The 19203-nt window shown below is 38.1% G+C and overlaps 6 protein-coding genes across 7 annotated transcripts; 4 read left to right on the forward strand and 2 right to left on the reverse strand.

Moving 5' to 3' along the window:
- Positions 1 to 2976: 2976 nt before the first annotated feature.
- GstZ1 (glutathione S-transferase Z1) lies at positions 2977 to 6984 on the reverse strand. Its single transcript, NM_001172460.1, has 5 exons — positions 6859 to 6984; positions 5957 to 6008; positions 5660 to 5808; positions 4962 to 5166; positions 2977 to 4794 (listed from the first exon to the last, which is right to left on the reverse strand). Exons 1-5 carry the CDS (start codon positions 6874 to 6876, stop codon positions 4565 to 4567), a joined length of 654 nt encoding a protein of 217 aa, NP_001165931.1. The 5' UTR covers positions 6877 to 6984; the 3' UTR covers positions 2977 to 4564.
- Positions 6985 to 8006: 1022 nt separating this feature from the next.
- Positions 8007 to 9012, forward strand: LOC100233151 (uncharacterized). Its single transcript, NM_001142880.1, has 3 exons — positions 8007 to 8229; positions 8431 to 8610; positions 8686 to 9012. Exons 2-3 carry the CDS (start codon positions 8439 to 8441, stop codon positions 8916 to 8918), a joined length of 405 nt encoding a protein of 134 aa, NP_001136352.1. The 5' UTR covers positions 8007 to 8229; positions 8431 to 8438; the 3' UTR covers positions 8919 to 9012.
- On the reverse strand, positions 8910 to 11551 carry LOC100118038 (protein salvador homolog 1). 2 transcript variants are annotated; one of them, XM_001602069.4, is made up of 6 exons: positions 10889 to 11551; positions 10255 to 10459; positions 9935 to 10171; positions 9620 to 9841; positions 9243 to 9548; positions 8910 to 9169 (listed from the first exon to the last, which is right to left on the reverse strand). In XM_001602069.4, exons 1-6 carry the CDS (start codon positions 10977 to 10979, stop codon positions 9070 to 9072), a joined length of 1161 nt encoding a protein of 386 aa, XP_001602119.1. In that variant the 5' UTR covers positions 10980 to 11551; the 3' UTR covers positions 8910 to 9069. The 2 variants fall into 2 exon arrangements, with proteins under 2 accessions (XP_001602119.1, XP_008211319.1); XM_008213097.4 differs by lacking the exon at positions 10889 to 11551 and adding an exon at positions 10569 to 10726 and having other exon boundaries at positions 8915 to 9169.
- Positions 11552 to 12605: 1054 nt separating this feature from the next.
- Positions 12606 to 14311, forward strand: LOC100118004. Its single transcript, XM_001602043.4, has 3 exons — positions 12606 to 13566; positions 13635 to 13750; positions 13822 to 14311. Exons 1-3 carry the CDS (start codon positions 13390 to 13392, stop codon positions 14198 to 14200), a joined length of 672 nt encoding a protein of 223 aa, XP_001602093.2. The 5' UTR covers positions 12606 to 13389; the 3' UTR covers positions 14201 to 14311.
- Positions 14312 to 15043: 732 nt separating this feature from the next.
- LOC100117968 lies at positions 15044 to 16566 on the forward strand. The gene is made up of 3 exons (XM_001602017.4): positions 15044 to 15824; positions 15910 to 16022; positions 16102 to 16566. Exons 1-3 carry the CDS (start codon positions 15654 to 15656, stop codon positions 16457 to 16459), a joined length of 642 nt encoding a protein of 213 aa, XP_001602067.1. The 5' UTR covers positions 15044 to 15653; the 3' UTR covers positions 16460 to 16566.
- A 1190-nt stretch (positions 16567 to 17756) lies between these two features.
- Positions 17757 to 18923, forward strand: LOC103316982. The gene is made up of 3 exons (XM_008213484.4): positions 17757 to 18241; positions 18316 to 18431; positions 18507 to 18923. Exons 1-3 carry the CDS (start codon positions 18026 to 18028, stop codon positions 18862 to 18864), a joined length of 690 nt encoding a protein of 229 aa, XP_008211706.2. The 5' UTR covers positions 17757 to 18025; the 3' UTR covers positions 18865 to 18923.
- The last annotated feature ends 280 nt before the right edge of the window (positions 18924 to 19203 follow it).

The following is a 19203-nucleotide window of genomic DNA, read 5'->3' on the forward strand; positions in this document are numbered from 1 at the left end:
CCATAAAGAAATCCATATGTATATTAGTTAATATAAATATATATTATGTACTATATACTACTACTCTTCTTCATTATGTTCGCCGCGCCTTTCTTCTCTTCTATCTTCTACTACTACTACTACTACTTCTTTATAATTCTTCTTCTAAATAATCTTATAGTTTTAAACCAGCCTCATCAGTTACTTGTACTCTCATACGTAAATGCGCATTAATCTCCGCTCATTCGACGTACGCGCCTCTCTTATTACTAAGAATTATTTATAGTATATAAGACAGTAGAAAAAAGCAAAAAGTAGCTTATATTATTATACATACATCTCTGTCTGGGAAAAGTCTCTCGCGTGTCGATATGCGTAATAATGCGTCGTGGAAAAGTACCACGAGTCTATAATATAACGTCGAGGACATCATCGCGTGTATTGAGAGTAACAAGAATTTCTGTTTTCGATTTTTTGTTATCCACACCTTATATATTCGTTCTTATTATTTTCTCGATTCTACGAACCTCTTCTGCTGATGCATACGTTTACAGCTTCGAGACTGTACTATTAATTCACACTTGAATTATTTGAATGTACTACACACCGGATTCCAATATTTTGTAGCTCTTTTTTCGTTTGTCTCTGTTTGTTTGGTTGAGAATTAAGGCGATACGATTGTGAAATTGTAACGTGATTTAGATAGCGTTCCAATCTTTAGGTTTAAAAATGAGATGCGTCCCGCGCAAACGTATTATTTTTGATAATGTTATGTTTGTTTTTTTTTTACAAAAAAGCAACATTTTATACTCTTTTTTTATAAGAAGCAGGAATTTTTTAAATTATATTTTTTTGTACAAAGTATCAATTGCCAACTCATTGGACAACTCATTTGGTATATAAATCATTTTACATTTTTTTCAAAAAACTATACGGATAACGTTACTTGATACCACTCTCATTTCAAAATATCAAGTATAGACTGCTTCATATGCGAATTGAAATCAAATTTGTCGAAATATAACAATAATTCACGCATAACTCATTTTACTCAAAAAGCAAAGAACATTTAAGCAATAACATGTGTAACGCTTGATCCATTTCATTAATGTATCGCCTTAAGTTATAGTAGAAATGTTTAAGTATTAATTGAATAATATAATTGAGTATATATATTTTCGAAAAATAGTGTCGACTTTTTAAAGCTGCTTTTTCTTTTAATTTATGGACACATAAAGATAAATTATATGATTGTAAATTTTATTATTTCATTGACACTTATTAAACGCGTAAATTATACTAACGATTGCATATACTCAAATTACTTTGTTTAGCGTTTAGTTAAATCGAGTTTAACATATTATCAGCTTTATATACATATCATTGTCTTACTAAATTTCCGTGTACTATGATATTATTGTACAAATAATATATATTTTTATATATTTTTTATATTATATTTAATATATTTAACTCTTGACTTTTTCAGCAGAGTTGCCTTGCCTATATCTCTTTTTTTATATGAGAATAAAAAAAATCAATTCATTTTGTAAATATTACATTATCCGCAAAGTGTGAACAACACCATTCGTTCATTAAATTTTATTATTATTCTATCGGCAAATATACGAAAAGATTAAAAGAGGAAACGGAATGTTGATGTCACCGTTGTTATTGTTCAACTGTTAAGCGTATTATCTGCAAAAAGACTATCGATTTTTCATTTCTATTGCAAAAGAAATATATTATATGTCAAGCGTCGAATTTTGTTCAAATTGGGAACACGAACAAAAGTAAAGATAAAATAAACGAAAATAAACGGCCTATAAAGTAATGTACAATACATCGTATTTTGGGTGATAAACGTGAACCTAAATGAGCAAATGCAAATTATACTATTACTGCTGATATTCCCAATTTGGACGAGACGAGGCAGTAAAAGGCGTGTCAAGTATAAAGCGTGACAAAAACAAAAGTGCGAAGATCAAAGAGTATATAAGTATATTACTAATTAATGTAAGAAAAAATGAAGAAGGACCTACAACGGGTCGAGCACTAGCATACAAAATATTGTACAGATTATTTAGTTCGTAAGCGTTGATTTTTCTTCCCGCTCTTCTCGCGCTGCACTTTTAATGACTTTATTCTTCCCTTTGAACTACTATCAATACAATATGCTAGTAATAAATGATGAAGTGAATAAATAATTACCAACGACATCGGGATGCCGATTGCAAAGCTCGACCCTTTCTCTTTTAATTGTCGCGTCGATAGATTCTTGCCTACGTATATAAATATAATCAATAAAAATCTTTCTTGGCGCTGAAAATGACGAATTTATTGATAAGCGGAGTTCGATCGCGAATTGGAAGTTTCGCGCGTTGTTGATAGATATACATATTGTTGTAATCGAGATACAAAGTGAGAGCAAAATAAGTGAGAGAATAAAAAATAATAATTATAAACAAACACACAAGTTCGTGGTTCGAGCTTGCATTCGGTCGGTATCCGAATTGAATAATGTTTCACAAAAGGTACTGTCTTTCGACTAGTCAATATAGCTAAGTGTATGTATTTTTTATAAGGGAAAACAAAAGAAACTTTCAAAATAAAGACATTTATTTAACGAACGACGAGATGCCAATGATTTAAAAACAAAACAAAACTGTTGAGAAACTTCAAAGTCTACTGTGACATTTCAAGTGATACTTTCGATTATTTCTCGACTTTTCAGGTGTTTTTTGCTTGTTAGTGACGATATTTTTATTGTAAATTCATCAATGAAATATCGAAGATCGAAGAAAATACCAATCGGTGAGTATTTCTTTTTTGATGAAGTGACAGGTCGGCGTATTTTTAGAAGAAAACCCACTTTTCAAAGATACAAAACGGAACAGAAATCTTGTAAAAAAACATGTATAACGAAAAATCTTAGAAAAGCTATAATTTTAGAGAGAAATGTGTACAATTGTCAAAATAGAACATAATTAAAAACAGTTTTAATGAATTGGCACTGTAGTATGACACAAAATTTATTATTTCCTCTAAGCAATAAACATACACGATCACTTTCACTTATAAAATATCTATATGTCTATCTATGCTTATAAAAACGTACTGCATTTAAACTTGTAAGTATATTCGTAGCTAACTTATATTTTTATGGTACAAGCTTACTCGTAATTCCTTAGAACGTATTCTTGCGCATCCTCGTAAATCATCATTCGGATCATTTCTATCTATAAAATCTACTTACGTTATAGCTATCGCTTCGATAATCTGAAAAATGGCTTATTCTTTTGTTAAGCCATTACAGATAGCAGTCTATGCTTCGCTTTTAGTTTGATACCACAGTTTTTTGTTTAAGAATGTACTGGAAAACAGTTACTTTGTATAAAACTAGCTCAGAAAAAATAATGTCTTTCTATGCGAGTATAGTTTCTTTGAAAAATACACAAAATTGAGCAGGATCGATCTGGAAGTTCTTCAAGTAGGCATATGCGAATTCTATATCTTACACTAACATACAAAATATCGTTTGTCAGTAGTTGTTAGTTTTTTATTTTGTCCTTACTAATAGATTCTATTACGAGTTTCACTAGACGCAGTCGTAAGTGGAACAAAATCTGAATAGTAGGAAAATATTAATTCATGATTTGCTTGGCAATGATATCGCATGACTGTTATATAAGTTACGACTTGACGGGTACTATATGCTAACGCAAGACTATATAATAGACTGCTGCAATGTATTATCGTTGGTTGAAAATAGCAATCGCGTACAATACGTAGTGACTGTGTTTCATGAAATTTGATTTGACATTGAAAGTCCTAAATCGAAATTGCATCTTTTAGGATTGGAATTATAAGCATTTGTGCGCAAACAAAGGGATAATCGATGAAATTGTAATGTGTGTCAACGTATATACTTTGCATTTATCTTAGATTTACGCATAAAACTCTTTCATTTTTTATAATCAGTTGAAAATATTTCTTTCTTTTATTATCGTCGGAAGTATAGTGAACTACATCGCTATTATGATGTAAAACCCAATTTGTTTTGTACTCTTTATTATCCGTTGAATATCATCGCATGGTTTAAGAACAGCATGTTTGTGTTATCGCGTTCTGTCTTTTGTCAGTAGACACGCTATGTATTATTGTTGTGTGTAACGATTACTCACTTTCAGTTTTCTTTCTTTGCAAAAAATAACGTTCACAGAAATGTGATCTTCTTCCTATTCGCGAAAGATCATCGTGTATACAATAATTGTAAAAAAGTAAATTCTGAATTTGAAATAACAGGACCTATTTGCAATATAGATTAATAAATTAAAAAGAAAAAAAATCGTCCAATTTTGATCTACCACAATGATAATCGAATAAAAACAACAAACTTAAATAAAACTAAGTCATCTTTATATAAATGTAGCTTCGACATCCCCTAACCAACAATTCGGACTAAAACACTGATTAAAATAAAAATTTTAATAATAAAAAAATAAGAGGCATGGGTCACGATAAGCCCAGTCTGAGACCAGCCCGTTTTCTCTTAGAATAGAAACAGGGTGGTCTGTCTTGCTTGCTATTTAGTAGCCTCGGGTGGACAGTCGGGCTGGTTATTGGGGTGAGCCGCGGTGAAAGCCGGGTGGTTCTCTAGGTGACGATCGACTCTCAAGATGGTGGGAAACGGTCTCAGGTCGACGTGAAACCTTCGCGCGTTGAATATCTGCGGCACCAGGCAGCAGTCGGCTAGCGTAATCTCGTCGCCCACGCAGTACTTGCCGGCGCTCGCTGACAGCAGCTTTTCCACCGCTGAAAGATCATGGTTGATAAATTGTTGTTTTAGCATGCGATCAATATTAGAGTAGAAAAAAGTTAATTTTTTATGGCTGTGTTTTATGTATTGGTATAGAGAGAGAGAGAGAGAGAGAGAGAGAGAGAGAGAGAGAGAGAGAGAGAGAGAGAGAGTATAGACGTACCCTTTAAGCCTCGAGTAATCCAGTGTTGCGCCCACTCTTTCTTGCGCTCCTCTCCGACGTAAATGAGAACAATGAGGTTCTGTAGAGGTTGGATTCCAGATGCGATCACCTCGCAAATTTCCCTGACTCTGGCTCTTTTCACCGGATCTACTGGCATTAACGGACGATGCGGTCTCGTCTCCTCCAAGTACAGTAAAATATTTAGCTGCAAAACGATTTCTCATTAATTAGACGATCTTTTTTTTCTGTAGTTAGCGCACATTTTTCGATTTTTTTTTTACCTCACATTTTGCTAACGTTATGACTATGAGCAACTCTCCGCACCCCATCTAAGCCATGCATTCTATTTTTTTTTTTAATTTTTAAACAACCCATGTATGTATACACGCCCATTTTTACAATTTAAATTTCGTTTGGCCGTTAATGCGCGTAATTTATGTTACTTCACGTATACACGCCTGATGTATGAAATATTCATGAAAAAATCTCATTTCATCGACCGAATCCACGCTCGCTCACACACATACACAAATCACCTGTATAACTCGTTTCTTTCTTTCTCATTTATACTTTCTTCTCTTATACTGCATATATATTTACGAAAAAAAAAAACATATTCATCGCACCGCATCTTTTATTTCACGAAGCATGCGCACGAGAGGTGGTTTTGAGTAAACACGTGTAAACATTTTTCTTACAGATTCAATTAATGTATGATTGTCGATATGGAGTGCCGGGACCTGTTCCATCGGATTGATCTCGCGGAATTCATTGCTATGCTGTTCACCACCATTTTTCACCAAGCTGATAGGTTTTATGTCATACGGAATCTCCTTGAGGTTCAAAGCTGTACAAATGAAAAGAGGAAATATAAGTATATTATATATTAATATAAAGTTTATTTTGAATATAAAATATAAATATATATTTTACAAAAAAAAAATTGTTATTTATTATTATTCCTATCTTATATCCCTGTAATTGTCTGTCCTTACCGATTCGAACTCGCCACGAACACGAACTCCTCCAATACGAATACAAGATAGGCTGAAAATAAAAAAAAACATATTTTAAAGTTCTTTTTAAATATAACTTGTCGAAATTGAATGTTAAAATATTTCAGAAGATCGAAAGAAAACCACGTCGTGATTCAGCATGAATAGCCGAAAACAAGTAAGTACAGTATAGAAATGTTCGATCAACAAAATAGATGAAATAGGCGTTTTATAAATCCAGTCGACAAGCCCCCAGATCCTATTAGCATATTATTTACGCCGAATCGATAAACATCAGCTATAGGTATTCGAGTATCATAGACGGCATTAAAACTAAGAGAAAAAAGAGGAATCTCATCGCGCTAGAATCTAAAAGATACGTAATATAGTAAGCGCAAGGTCAGCACAGGAAAAACCGGAATACCGGCCCGGCAGGAATCCAGCATCAGCAGCATCTATCGAATCCCCGAGCGCGTTCTTCCAATAAAATCCTGCTCTTTACGAAAATGTTCACAGGTTACACGGACAACGCGATTGAGTCGTCGAAATTCGAAAAAGCGGACAATACATAAAAAATTGATACGCGGCATGCCTAAGTATGCATACGGCGTCGGGCAGAGTTTGTTTAGTTAGCGATTAGAGATGTGAATAGCCTGATGCCTGATGTTTGCACGGGTAGAGTTTTTACGCGTATAAAAAAGAGGTTCGAACAGCGATAAACAAGCAAACTGCTCTGGCAAACGAGAGCCATCCCTCGCGCAAGCCAGCAGACAAAAGGGGATAGGTAGTGGGTAAGTGCAATATACAACAAGTCACATAGGTACAGCGCACCGCATCCCCGCGAAGAGAGCAAAGCCGGCACGAGCGCATACGCGAGCATTCGGAGAGCGCCCCACACTCACCTTTCCGATGACGGACATTTTCGCACGGCTCCGTGTGCAGAATATAGCCTCTCGACGAAGATGCTTCTATTAGAGCCGGTAATACTCTGCTCGGCACACTCGGTGTACGACGCGAGAACCCGCTGCAGCGCGTATACACTACTCCCTACTCGCTCGACTCACGCACACACGTGTGCCTAAGAAGCCACTTATGTTTATGTGAGCCGGTGAATCCATACTGCATATGCCGGGCTTTGCGTATGTGTGTGTGTGTGCAGTGCGTGGAGTCGGGAGACGAGGTCTCTTATACGCCGGCGATAAGAGGATGGGGGAAGGAAGAGAGATGGTTTGGTTCGGAGTCGTATACGCGGTGACGGTCAGGAGACGCTGCTGTTGCAATAGTGCTTATTATCTATAAGAGAGCGAATGGGCTGACTTTCAGTAAACAGATCCCTTATTTTTAAAATCGCTATCTGCCAACTGAATCATGCGTTTCAGGTGCTTAGTGTTGCCACAGGATGAATATATTCTGTGAAAAATTTAATCAACGCCGTTCGACGTTCAACATATTGTGATCGCTTAAGAAGATATTCATAATTTTGGCAGAAGTATTGTTGATGTTGAAATGGAAGACAGTCAACGACTCGTCAATTTACGCGAAGCAGATACGAAGTCTGACGACCTGCTCCTGCACCGTCGTATTCTTGTCGTATTTCTCCTCCTCCCCTGCCTAGCCAATCACTTTGCCGTGTATAGAGTATTGATATTAGATTTAATTGCTATCTGATAAGATTCGATTTAGTTTTTCAAACGATAGATTGAATCTCTCGCTAAATGAATTCGAGTAAACCGAAACAAAAACGAAGCAACGACACGCAAGTATCGACATTTTCCATCTCAGGCAAAGAATCGTTCTTTCTTTAAATAGTAGTTACACTTTGCAAAACACGTTCTGGAGAATTTTTTCAACGCTATTTTCGTCAGAACCGTCAATAATAATAATATGTTGCGAGAGCATTCACGTTTTTTTAAATCGACCGGTTTCACTGCTTCTTTTCAACTAATGGCAATGCTGCTTAGTAAATAGTAAGTTTAGTATCTATAAGGTTGTCTACACTTATTTTACCAGTATCATGAGAATATCACTAGATTCCTTATAGCCTCCCAGTCGGCCTGGTCGCGTAAGCATGCTCCAATGCATGAGTCCACACACTTTCCATTGAAAATCCAAGTTGACATAGTATCCTGCAAAATTCAAATTAATATGTTGTTGTAGGAAACGTTAGATGACGGGACAGACGTAAACGATGAAATGACAATTTCGGTATCATCAATTTTTTAGAAATAATTTGTAACATCATTCAGACTTCCAACAATAACTCCTCCAAAAAAGTACGTATCACATTCTCATTAATTTAATGTATAATACTAATAATATAAAAAATGCATTAAACTGATATAACATGCAGAAGTTAGCTTTTTAGGATGTATAATATTCTTACATAACATTTCATTGTATTTTACTTCAATGATGTGATTCTAAATGTTTGTACGCACACATTTTAATACCAGGTTTGTTGGCTTGTTATTTAGGCAGAAAGATGTTCCAATGGCTAAGACATTATATTCGTCAACGTACACTTCCTATTAAGCCAGAAGTGGCTTGGAAATGGAAAACGAAGCTTTCAATCATTTATGCATTCATAGGATGGCAACTTTTAGGAGCTGCTATGTATACAATATTGAAACAGAATACCCCTGACAATCCTACCAGTACAGTATCTCTATTGCATAATATCTATAATGTAGATTCAATTTGATAATAATTTTCAATCAATATTATTCTAGGTTCTGACTATGCTAAATTATTAGGAGTTACAGAAGCACATGTTATAAAAATTACTGGTACAAAAAAAACCGATGAATATGATCTTAAATTAAATGACGAAGACTTTGATGAATATTATAAACACATGGAAGAAAAAATAGAAAAAGCACAAAATAGTGTTGTGCCATCAACTGGCTATTGGAATAGGAGAGGGGTTGATGCTGAGAGAGCGAAAAAGAGGATTGAATCGTAAATAATTGATTTTTATAATTGTTTAAAAATTTACATTGATAAAATTGTTAATATTGTATAATATAATATTTAACAATATAGTCTATACAAAAAATATTTTTTGTAAATTGTATGCATGTCTAAAAATAGTCACATCAGTCAATTAATTCTGCTCAAAACATCTCGGTACAAATAGCCCTTGTGTTTGAATTAGTGGATTCTTCTTCATTCATTTCTTTTGATCTTTGTTCTATCTCATATCGAAGAGCATTTCTGAAAATATCAGTTAATGAACAAAGGGAATTTCTAAATAATCTCAAATGTTGAATAAAGTCTTATGTCTTACCTATATTTTTCGTATCGCATAACGATTTCTCTTACTTCTTGCGTGAACAGTCTTATTAACATTGCATTAAAACACTCAAGTTCAGGTAAACGAAACATTTCCCATATTAACTTACGATCTAAATCTACTGAAGCTCTACTGTAAACATACAACCAACGAGGAATCTCTTCGTTGATGTATGGATTAGCTGGTACTAAGACACTGTGTGAATGGAAATTTGTATGCTGCGGTGGAGGCACAACTCTGACAGCTTGCATCTCTGATGGATAGCAAGGATGTTGATACTGTGCTTGTCTTGTTATATGACTGAAAAAGAATGTCATTTTATAGAATACGGATAAAGCAGAAAAGAAAATTCCAAGCATTGCATCACTCACTTTACATAATACACTCCATATTCTTGTGAATCTATTCGTTCCCAACCAGTCGGTAATCCTTCTTTTTCCAGTGGATGAGACCAATGAGTGGTTCTCGTATTATGGTCAACATAATACTTTCTCCCACGCAGAGTAAAATAAACTGACCAACCTAGTGGTAAAGGTAATTCCTCTGATTGCTCATTTCTTGAGCTAGGTCTTTCTGATACTGCATGGCTATATCTAAATTTTAAAAACAAAAGTGTAATTTATATTATAGCCATTGATAGAATATTTAAATACATGTATACATATGTAAAAGCATAGCTACTGCACCCTGGATTTTGTCTATATTGAGTTTGTGAATTATAATCATCATATCCACTGTCAATATCATAAGAATAAGGCAATTGTGGTGTTTGTTGATCTCTATCCAAGTGATATTCTGAACCTGCATACTGATTGACATATGTGTGAGACATAGCTGGCGACAGACTTGGCTGATACAATGGTGTTGCTGTACGCGAAGGCATCCCATCGCTTGAAGCAGAGTTCATGGACAGGCTGGCAAATCTGTACCAATCCAATGTTCCGCTTAGTTTAGAATTCATTTTTAACTTGTTATTCATTCAAATTTGAAAAAGAGTAGAACATACCTCTGTGCCAAGTCAGGGACTGAACTATTTGGCGTGTATTTTCCTTCATGACTGCCCAAGCCGACAGCACTTAATGTGGACTTAGTGTTACCAAATTTTTGTACCATAGTTGGTTGTTGTGAACTTATGGGCATAGATGAAGTGATTGCTGGTTGGTTTAGTCTTCGCCCCCTCCTGTTTGGTTCTGTAGTCCAGACATTGATAACTGGAATGTAAAAACACCTTGTTGTGTTAATCTGTATCAAGAATAATCCTAAATGTAATATTGAGAAACAAAATAAGGTATACTTATATAATATGAAAACAAAAATTACATAAACTTGATAACAGGTGCTCAAAGTCTTATCACACAAAATATGCCTTTTGAAGAAAAAAATGTGTATTAAGCAAGTAACCATGCGCGTGTTACACAAACGTTGATTATAACAACTTTCACCAGATGTCAAACAGAGCGAAAAAGAATGCGAATGAATTGTATCGATACAAAACGAATACGACTTTCTCCTCTCACGCATAATAATGACAAGCGCGCAAGCAATGAACCCACTGGATTAGCAAGTAAAACGCGACTTTGAAAAACAGAAATCAAAACAAAACTCCAAACCAAAACAAACAAGCAGGTCAACAAACTCACTGGGCATCTCCGGCGGGGTATCCTTCTTGACATACTTCCCAACGACACCCTCCTTTATGGTGCGCAGATCCTTGTTCTTACGGGAGAGCATCTCGTCGGTGTCCTCCGGGCCCTGTCAGGGGACCACTCGGGAAAGCCGAACAATGAAATACCTCAACTGTGACGTAGCTCCGATCTGAGAGCTGCGGAGCTGGAGACACGGATCCTCCGCATCTTCCCCGGGATAGAGAAGTGTAGAGCCGGACGTTCGGCTAAAGCGCACACGCTATTTACAACTATTTTTATCCATTTGTCACTACTTACTCTCCGCGCGTGCGACGAAGGACTAAGGAGATACTATACACTGATGCGAGTGTCTGATAATGTTTTCTTTGAGGAGGGTATGGCTGGGTTGAACGGAGCAACGGAACGCAGCTGCTCGGTGGAAGTTCGTAGTCCAACATTCGAAAAGCACATTTATTCGAGTCTGGATACAGAGATTTGTTCAACATTTAATGCTCTTTTCGAGTCTGTTTGGTAAAATTTAGCTTGTTTTTTCATTTCTGAGGTATCGAACTAAGTTTTCATTGCGAGAAGATTTTTGAATTCTGATTTTTTTCAAGTAATAGTGGAAAATAGAGTGGACTACGTCAATGCTCTCGATTTGTTCGATCGAACGCAATCACAGTTTATTCGTGAAAATGAATTTGCAAATAAATAATAGGAGTAAAAATATGAATAATATCTGCAGTAGATAAGCTGCGTTGTTGCAAGTCCTGCTCTCCAGATGTCACTGCGGTACCGCGTGCTTGCGCGGGAGATTCAAACTGACCTATATACTTATGAAATGTCAGTTTTGCCGGTAAAAATAAGCGAGAGTTTTATTCACCTGTCGATATAGCAGAAACCACTTAAGCTTTGGGTAATTTTCAATCAAGTCAATAGAATGGTATGTTCTCGAATTCTATGAGATAGTAACATGTAAACATAATAAAATATCCTTGACACGCGTATCATGTAGAATATAAATACAGATGTTTATCAGGTCATAGGTTTTTGGAGTGTAATTGATCTCATTCAAATATGCGAATAATTCAAAGAAAAATCGATATATGCTAAACAAAAGCGCGGAAAACTACGTAACTATTGTCCCATTATACGGTCACGCTCCATGACAAATAGTCGAACCATAGCCCAAGAATAATGCGATAAGCACATTTCTGCAGAGGAGCGCGAGATTCGATGTTTCATACGCACGTGTATTTGAATGAGGAGTAATAAGCGATTTGCATAATTTGAATGAAAATAATTCACAGCGCGATACGTACATTTGACGTAGCTTCATTGTATTTTCATTATACTAACAATAATGAGAATATCTCGTCAACACGTGTCTGACGTATTCGTTACTGTTGAATGAAACGGCAGGTCTTCTGTATCCACTTGATATTATCATTCAATAAAGTTCACTTCTTGGCAAATACAGATGCCTCACTGTTTGACGTGCGCATCGCACGATGAAATCGTCAGCCTTTTCTAAACCCTTCGATGTGAAATTTATGCGTTTTGGATTTTAACGTACAGTTATATATGTAAAAACGAATTTTAATTACCGGAATGAATTGCAAAGTTACAAATTACGCGCGATTGATCCTAGATTGAAATTGTTCATTTTGAAATGCAAAACTGATCTAATTCTTTAGATAATTTCATTCAAATGTGTTAAGTCGCAGGCTCTTAACCGCGTTAATCGTTACTTTAGATTTCATAAACGATTTGTACATTGTCATCGCAAATGATCATAAAATTCCGGATAATTTGAGACCTTTGCACAAGCACGTTCTGTGTAAGCAGTACATAGAGGTACCAGAATCGTGATCTCTGCAAGAGACCTTTTGTAAATTCAAATTTGCTCAGCAAGCTTCAAGATAAAACAGCGACGTCGAGCGTGGGAATTGACAATCATTCATGACTTGCTATAATTCATCAAATTTCGAGAAAATTCTCGAGCTTTTATCTCGCGCGTCGCGGTCTCGTCCGAAGCAAATTCCAATCGAACCGATCTTCCGCCGAACACGATACTTGGAGATTTTCAAAATCTCGATACATCATCTTTCAACTTCAAAGAGCAATCCATAAAGCATCCGAGGAACAGTGTTAACCGAAGCGAGAGCGTAATTCGCGTTTGATTCACAGCTATGCCGTGAGACGTGATTTATTATTTATACTGGAATTCAAGTGAGAAGAAAAAATAATGAAAGACTCCCATGGAAGCCGTGTATCATACGTCAAAGTAAACTCAGCAGGCCAACTGCTCTATCGGAATGCACGATTAAAAAATATAACAAACCTGGGCAAACACACGTGCTAGCGTAAGTATTCTATTGTAATGTTGTATGCGTATACTAGTATAGATAGGAGGTCGATCCATATATAAGACAATAAATCGACGCTACCAATCGCACCACGTCTTCGTCAGAACGGTATAATCATAATCTGTTCACGTGTTGAAATCTCTCGAGATGACCGCCGCTAGATTCGCCCTGGTTATCGCGCTGTTCGTCGTCGGCGTCCAGCAGATTTACGGACACGGAAAGATGACCGATCCCATGAACCGGTCCAGCGTCTGGAGGCTCAACCGATTCGCCAAAGTGCTCGTTAACAACGAGGACAACGAGAACTTCTGCGGTGGTTATGCGGTAAGAGTCTTTTTTGCCTTGTGTGATCGGTTCGGAAACGCCTAAAACAAGAATTGTCATTCTTTCAGGTGCAGCACAATGAAAACGGCGGCAACTGCGGACCCTGCGGCGACAACTACGTCGATCCGGTCCCAAGGAACAACGAGAACGGCGGAATCTACGGCGAAGGACACATCGTCAGGAGGTAAGCATCCAAAAATCACTTTAATTACCCAAAAAAAGATTCCAACTCCGAAAACATTATCTCTTCCGCAGATACCAAGCCGGTCAGCGCGTCAAGGTAGTCGTCGACCTGAGCGCCAACCACCTGGGCTTCTTCCAGTTCTCGATCTGCGAGCTGAAGAACAACAACGACGTCGAGACCGAGGAGTGCTTCGACAAGAATCCCCTGAAGATCGTCGACAAGAGCGGCGAGCTCGTCGACAGACATCCGATTATCGCTGGCCAGAACGGTGACATCGAGCTCGAGGTAGAGCTGCCCAAGAGCCTCAAGTGCGAGCGCTGCGTTTTCAGGTGGCACTACTCAGCCGGCAACAACTGGGGATTTTGCAATCAGAAGACTCTCGAGGGCAGGATGGGCTGCGGACCTCAGGAGACGTTCCGTAGCTGTGCCGATGTTAGCATTCACCGATGACAAATTCAGTTGTTGGACTTGTTTTTCGTTGTTATTTTTACGTTACTGTTGCTTGTTGTTTTAAGTTTGTATGAATGATTTTTTACAATAAATTTTTTAACAAAATGAAAATTATTCGGTAAAGTGCTTTTAATCGACCTCCTTCGATCCTCTCGGGAATTCTCCGCGAAATTCGATTATCAACGAATTGTAAAATGATTGTTCGCTGATTGCGTATGAAACAAATTTTCGAGAGTGAAAATTATGTAAAATCGATAACTCGATACATTTTTACGAATTTTGTTGTTATTAAGTCAGGTACAAAGCTGCAATAACAGGCGATAAGGTACAAGTTAGACGAAATTTCTCACTCCAGTTGCGCATAATGTTTTTCAAACTTTCGTTACGAAAACATTGGTCAGTGAAGAAGAAATTTTCTACTTCAAATATGACTACGCAGATATTAAATTCACTTTGTCGTTCATTCGAGTGTATTATAGAAAAAAATGTCAAATGCGCAATTGCCGATTCTGGTAGTTCTTTATTTACAAAATGTGCGTATTTCGTCGTAATGAAAGGAATAGACAAGTTTTTTTGTTCAATAATGTAAAAAAATTAATCGTAGCTAAAAGCTCCGGCGACTGCACGCAATGTATTAAAATTTATGCAAAACTTCCCGTCATAAGTGGCACAACTCAAAATTTCCCGCGAAGACTTTACATTTTTAAATATTCACAATTTACAACTTTTTACCGAATTTAAAATTGTTCGCACAAATACAATAATTGTTTACAAATATTTTTTTTAATTATTCACTTTTTATAGAAACCTTCCAAATTTTCCGAAATCCTTTTAAACTTTGAGGTTTGTCTGTCTTTGTCCAAGGTTTTCATGAACTTCGCGAGTTGTGCCACTCTTGACCGCATTTCTGAACTGTGCTACTTTTCGCGGCAAATCGTGAGTTGTGCTAGTTTTCGTTTGGAAATTTCAACTGCGCTAGTCTTCGTACGGTGTCGCTAGGGTCCCAGCAAACTTCGATATCGTTAACGTGCCTATAGCGATTTGGTCACATGCTCGTACCACAGTGGAAAAGTTTTGTTGCAATGTAAACGAAAAAATTACAACTCACTGGAACACTGGAACTATCTCAAATTGCAGGCAATCGACGATCTACAAATAAAGAAAAAATTTCGTTTCCGCAAACACGTCAAGTTGGCAAATACAAAGCAAACATCGACTGACGTAGTATCGACGAAACGAAGAGGCTGAAACAAAGCGTCCAACCGACGATAACGTGATAGCCTCCCCCTCTACAATGTGCGGAATTCGGGATACACTTTAGGAAGTCATTAATTATTCTCGCGGCGACCATCAAATTGAAGGAATTTCGTATAAATAGAAGGATTATCGGGCGAAACAGCAGCATTCGCCTCTTCTTCGGTTCCACAAACGGATCAAGCAATTCCGACAAAAAATGGCAGGCATCAAGTTCGTTCTCGGCGCGGCACTTCTCGTCGTCGTATTCCAAGAAATCCACGGACACGGAAAGCTCATGGAGCCGGTGAACAGGTCCAGCGCCTGGAGGAAGGGATACAAGACCCCGCCGAACTACACCGACAACGAGAACTTCTGCGGCGGCTTAGGAGTAAGTGAAGATTTCACTGAGAATTTTTATTAAATGCTATTGGTGAAGTGTACTTACAATGGTTTTCGGTTTTTCACTTTTAAAGGTCCAGAATCAGAACGGAGGCAAATGCGGACCTTGCGGAGACAACTACCGCGAGCCTCAGCCGAGAAAGAACGAGAACGGAGGAGTCTACGGAACTGGCACCATCGTTAAGACGTGAGTATCCCATCAGTCTCGACCTTCGGTACAACGGTACTCTGTGCATAAAACCAAATTTTCAAATCGATCCGAACAGCTACCAGAAGGGCCAGCGCACAACCATCGTCGTGAACCTGTCTGCCAACCACATGGGCTACTTCCAGTTCGCTGTCTGCCCACTCAAGGGAGCCAACGACATCGAGACCGAGGAGTGTTTCGACAAGTACCCAGTCATGCTAGCCAACGGTTCCGACAAGTTCCCCGTAAAGAGTGGCGTCAACGGTGACTTCAGCATCGACGTAGTTCTGCCGACTGGTCTGACCTGCGAGCACTGCACCTTCAGGTGGCACTACCGTACCGGCAACACCTGGGGAATGTGCGAGAACGGCAAAGGAGCGCTTGGCTGTGGACCCCAGGAAACCTTCAGAAGCTGTTCTGACATCACCATCCAGTAAAGATTTGGCTATAGACTTTAGCCGCATCGGTCGATAAATTGTTGAAGTTTTTTGTTAAATGTTGTATTGTTAGATGTTATATTTGAATAAATTATTTTATTGTTAAATCTTTGGCGTATGTCTTGTTGTATGATGAGCTCCCTTGTATAACTAAACCAACATGATCGATCGCATGACGAAATCTAAACGAAAACTTATTACAATCTTTATAGGATTATATCCTATGGTATCACGAGACTTTCTGAATTTTCAAATTTTTCTGTCATTTTTCATAATTGGTTCGATTGACAATTGACAATTGACTCAATTTTTCGGCGTAAAAGTGTGAATTTTTCGTAAATTTCATCAGATGAATCACGACGAGAGCTTTATTTGTCTAATACTTGGGACCCCCTAATTGGTATAGATTCAAAGTTTCCTGATCATAACTCAAATTTGAAGCAGCCGATTACCAAACAAAACATTATGTTAAAAATCAATAATCTCTAAAAAAAATATTTTTTCAGGAAAATATTCGATTTACTGGATACATTGTTACGTACGCACTATTAATATTAATTCTTATTTGCTTTTTCGTACAAGTTTCTAATGATCCTTTCAATATTTTATGGATTAATGGAACTTAAGTAGTTAAACTTTAGGCTGATGTCCACGATTATGAAAATTAAATTGAAAAAAATAATATCGAAAAGGGTGATGAGCACATATATTTTTGTTGTGATTGAGAAAGAACGTAATGAACCATTATTAATGAGATGCTGTTGCAGCGCAGGGATCTGCATCAATAACAAGATAATAGATTCTGCTTAACTTAACAACATTATATGTATTTCGAGAAAGAAAGTCTTTGTTGTCAAAATTCATATAGGCAGGTATAGTCTAGTTGAATGGTCTGTTTAATCAATTACCTGTTTGTGACGTTTTCATGACGTGCGGAAGAGTATTTGTCTTCGATGACGAATACTAAGGAGATCAGATTTCGTGGTATTGAGATACAAATTTGAAAGTCATTTTATCTATGGAAAATTACGTTTCGTAAAGCATTACAAGTATGCTCGAAAAATTTTTGATAAGAGCTTTAATTTCAGCCCTTCGAATTTCAAATTCATCATGATTCAGCAGGCAGGCCTCGAAAGTTAGCAGTTCCTATACGTCACGTAGCGTCACCAGTGCGACACAACGTTCGCGTAGTAAGTGGAAGCTTTATGATCCTAATTCAAACAGACAATTCATTTCCACCTTCGCAGCCTTCGAGCGCAAATCAATCGCTCGAGTGATTGATCGCGCGTCTGTCGGGGCTTTCAAATGACGACAATCCACCCGTCCAAACTATCATCGTTCCCCCCCCAAATTCACAACGGCTGATTAGCGCATTATCGATCGGATGAACTTCGATCATCCAATAAGAGATTCCAGCATTCCGATATAAATATTTATACTGGTTCCTTTTGACTTCTGCACGAATTGTGTCGTCAATGGGTAAACGAATTAAGACAAGCTTTTTTGATTGATAACGGCAAACAGCTAGTCGAGAGAGTATAAAAACTGAGCCACGCTTGGTACTCGATGTCAAGCTCCTCGAGACACACAGCGGAAGAACAACGCAAAACGATGGCAATAGTCAAGCTTCTTTTGGCCTCGGCCGTTTTGGTGGCTGGTCTGCAGGTGATCTACGGTCACGGTATGGTCATGGACCCCGTGAACAGGTCGAGTGCCTGGAAGAAGGGATTCAAGACGCCAGTCAACTACGACGACAACGAGATCTACTGCGGTGGTATCAGTGTGAGTAGCAAAAACGAAAACGAAGGTTTTCCACGAATAAACGGAAAAACTGACATTGAAATTCCATTCCACAGGTACAACACGAGCAAAACGGTGGCAAATGCGGCGTCTGCGGTGACAACTACGCCCTGAACCGACCAAGACCGAACGAGAACGGCGGAGAGTACGGAACTGGCACCATCGTCGAGACGTGAGTCTCCTTTAACATTGCCCGTAGCCTAAAACATTCCTTCCCGAAACTATAACGATCTAACGAATTCCGCAGCTACAAGTCCGGCCAGAAGTTCACCGCGACTGTCTACATCGACGCCAACCACCTGGGCTACTTCCGCTTCTCCGTCTGCCCGCTATCCAGGCCCGACGAGCTCGAGACCGAGGAGTGCTTCGACAAGCACCCCCTCAAGCTTGCCGACGGCTCGGATCAGTTCCAACTGAAGGCTGGAGTCACCGGAGACGTGAACATCGATCTCGTTCTCCCCGAGGGTCTGACCTGCGAGCACTGCGTGTTCAGATGGCACTGGAAAGTCGCCAACAACTGGGGCCAGTGCGGAGGTGGCCGGGAAGGCATGGGCTGCGGACCCCAAGAGCACTGGAGAACCTGCTCGGACATCGCCATCGAGTAGGCTCTGAACTTTTAACTGTTTCGTTGTTGATTTTTTAATAAACTTTTTGTTACCGAAAATGTTCGATCTTTTGAGCTCGATCCCTTACCGTCAGGCTTTGACGCATTGCGATACGATTTTCAAAATTAACTCCAAGCCGTACATCATGCCGAAGCGATAGATCACGGGGCTTGAGAATTTCCGTTAATGATTCAGAATCGAAAAGTAGAGAGAGTTTGCTAATTGAAGAGATCGGCGCGTGCTTTATCTTATCAGCAGCTCATCTATCGCGCTCCGGTGTTTGCGATTTCTGCTAATGCTAATTTCCATTATCTGTATCCGTACAATCGAAACACTTTG

The sequence above is a fragment of the Nasonia vitripennis genome, chromosome 4 (assembly GCF_009193385.2).
Source record: "Nasonia vitripennis strain AsymCx chromosome 4, Nvit_psr_1.1, whole genome shotgun sequence".
In the NCBI taxonomy this organism is placed as follows: domain Eukaryota; kingdom Metazoa; phylum Arthropoda; class Insecta; order Hymenoptera; family Pteromalidae; genus Nasonia; species Nasonia vitripennis.

Excerpts from the sequence above, each read along its gene's own strand:
- LOC103316982 (XM_008213484.4), top strand. The coding sequence starts at position 18,026 with ATGTCAAGCTCCTCGAGACACACAGCGGAAGAACAACGCAAAACGATG. Across the intron at positions 18,242-18,315 it reads TCTACTGCGGTGGTATCAGT|GTACAACACGAGCAAAACGG; the intron begins GTGAGTAGCAAA and ends TCCATTCCACAG. Across the intron at positions 18,432-18,506 it reads ACTGGCACCATCGTCGAGAC|CTACAAGTCCGGCCAGAAGT; the intron begins GTGAGTCTCCTT and ends CGAATTCCGCAG.
- LOC100118004 (XM_001602043.4), top strand. The coding sequence starts at position 13,390 with ATGACCGCCGCTAGATTCGCCCTGGTTATCGCGCTGTTCGTCGTCGGC. Across the intron at positions 13,567-13,634 it reads ACTTCTGCGGTGGTTATGCG|GTGCAGCACAATGAAAACGG; the intron begins GTAAGAGTCTTT and ends TCATTCTTTCAG. Across the intron at positions 13,751-13,821 it reads GAAGGACACATCGTCAGGAG|ATACCAAGCCGGTCAGCGCG; the intron begins GTAAGCATCCAA and ends TCTCTTCCGCAG.
- LOC100117968 (XM_001602017.4), top strand. The coding sequence starts at position 15,654 with ATGGCAGGCATCAAGTTCGTTCTCGGCGCGGCACTTCTCGTCGTCGTA. Across the intron at positions 15,825-15,909 it reads ACTTCTGCGGCGGCTTAGGA|GTCCAGAATCAGAACGGAGG; the intron begins GTAAGTGAAGAT and ends TCACTTTTAAAG. Across the intron at positions 16,023-16,101 it reads ACTGGCACCATCGTTAAGAC|CTACCAGAAGGGCCAGCGCA; the intron begins GTGAGTATCCCA and ends CGATCCGAACAG.
- LOC100118038 (XM_001602069.4), bottom strand. The coding sequence starts at position 10,979 with ATGCTCTCCCGTAAGAACAAGGATCTGCGCACCATAAAGGAGGGTGTC. Across the intron at positions 10,172-10,254 it reads GTCCCTGACTTGGCACAGAG|ATTTGCCAGCCTGTCCATGA; the intron begins GTATGTTCTACT and ends GGATTGGTACAG. Across the intron at positions 9,170-9,242 it reads ATGCGATACGAAAAATATAG|AAATGCTCTTCGATATGAGA; the intron begins GTAAGACATAAG and ends TGATATTTTCAG.
- GstZ1 (NM_001172460.1), bottom strand. Across the intron at positions 5,809-5,956 it reads TTCGTGGCGAGTTCGAATCG|CTTTGAACCTCAAGGAGATT; the intron begins GTAAGGACAGAC and ends TCATTTGTACAG. Across the intron at positions 4,795-4,961 it reads GATTACTCGAGGCTTAAAGG|CGGTGGAAAAGCTGCTGTCA; the intron begins GTACGTCTATAC and ends ATGATCTTTCAG.
- LOC100233151 (NM_001142880.1), top strand. The coding sequence starts at position 8,439 with ATGTTCCAATGGCTAAGACATTATATTCGTCAACGTACACTTCCTATT. Across the intron at positions 8,611-8,685 it reads TACCCCTGACAATCCTACCA|GTTCTGACTATGCTAAATTA; the intron begins GTACAGTATCTC and ends ATATTATTCTAG.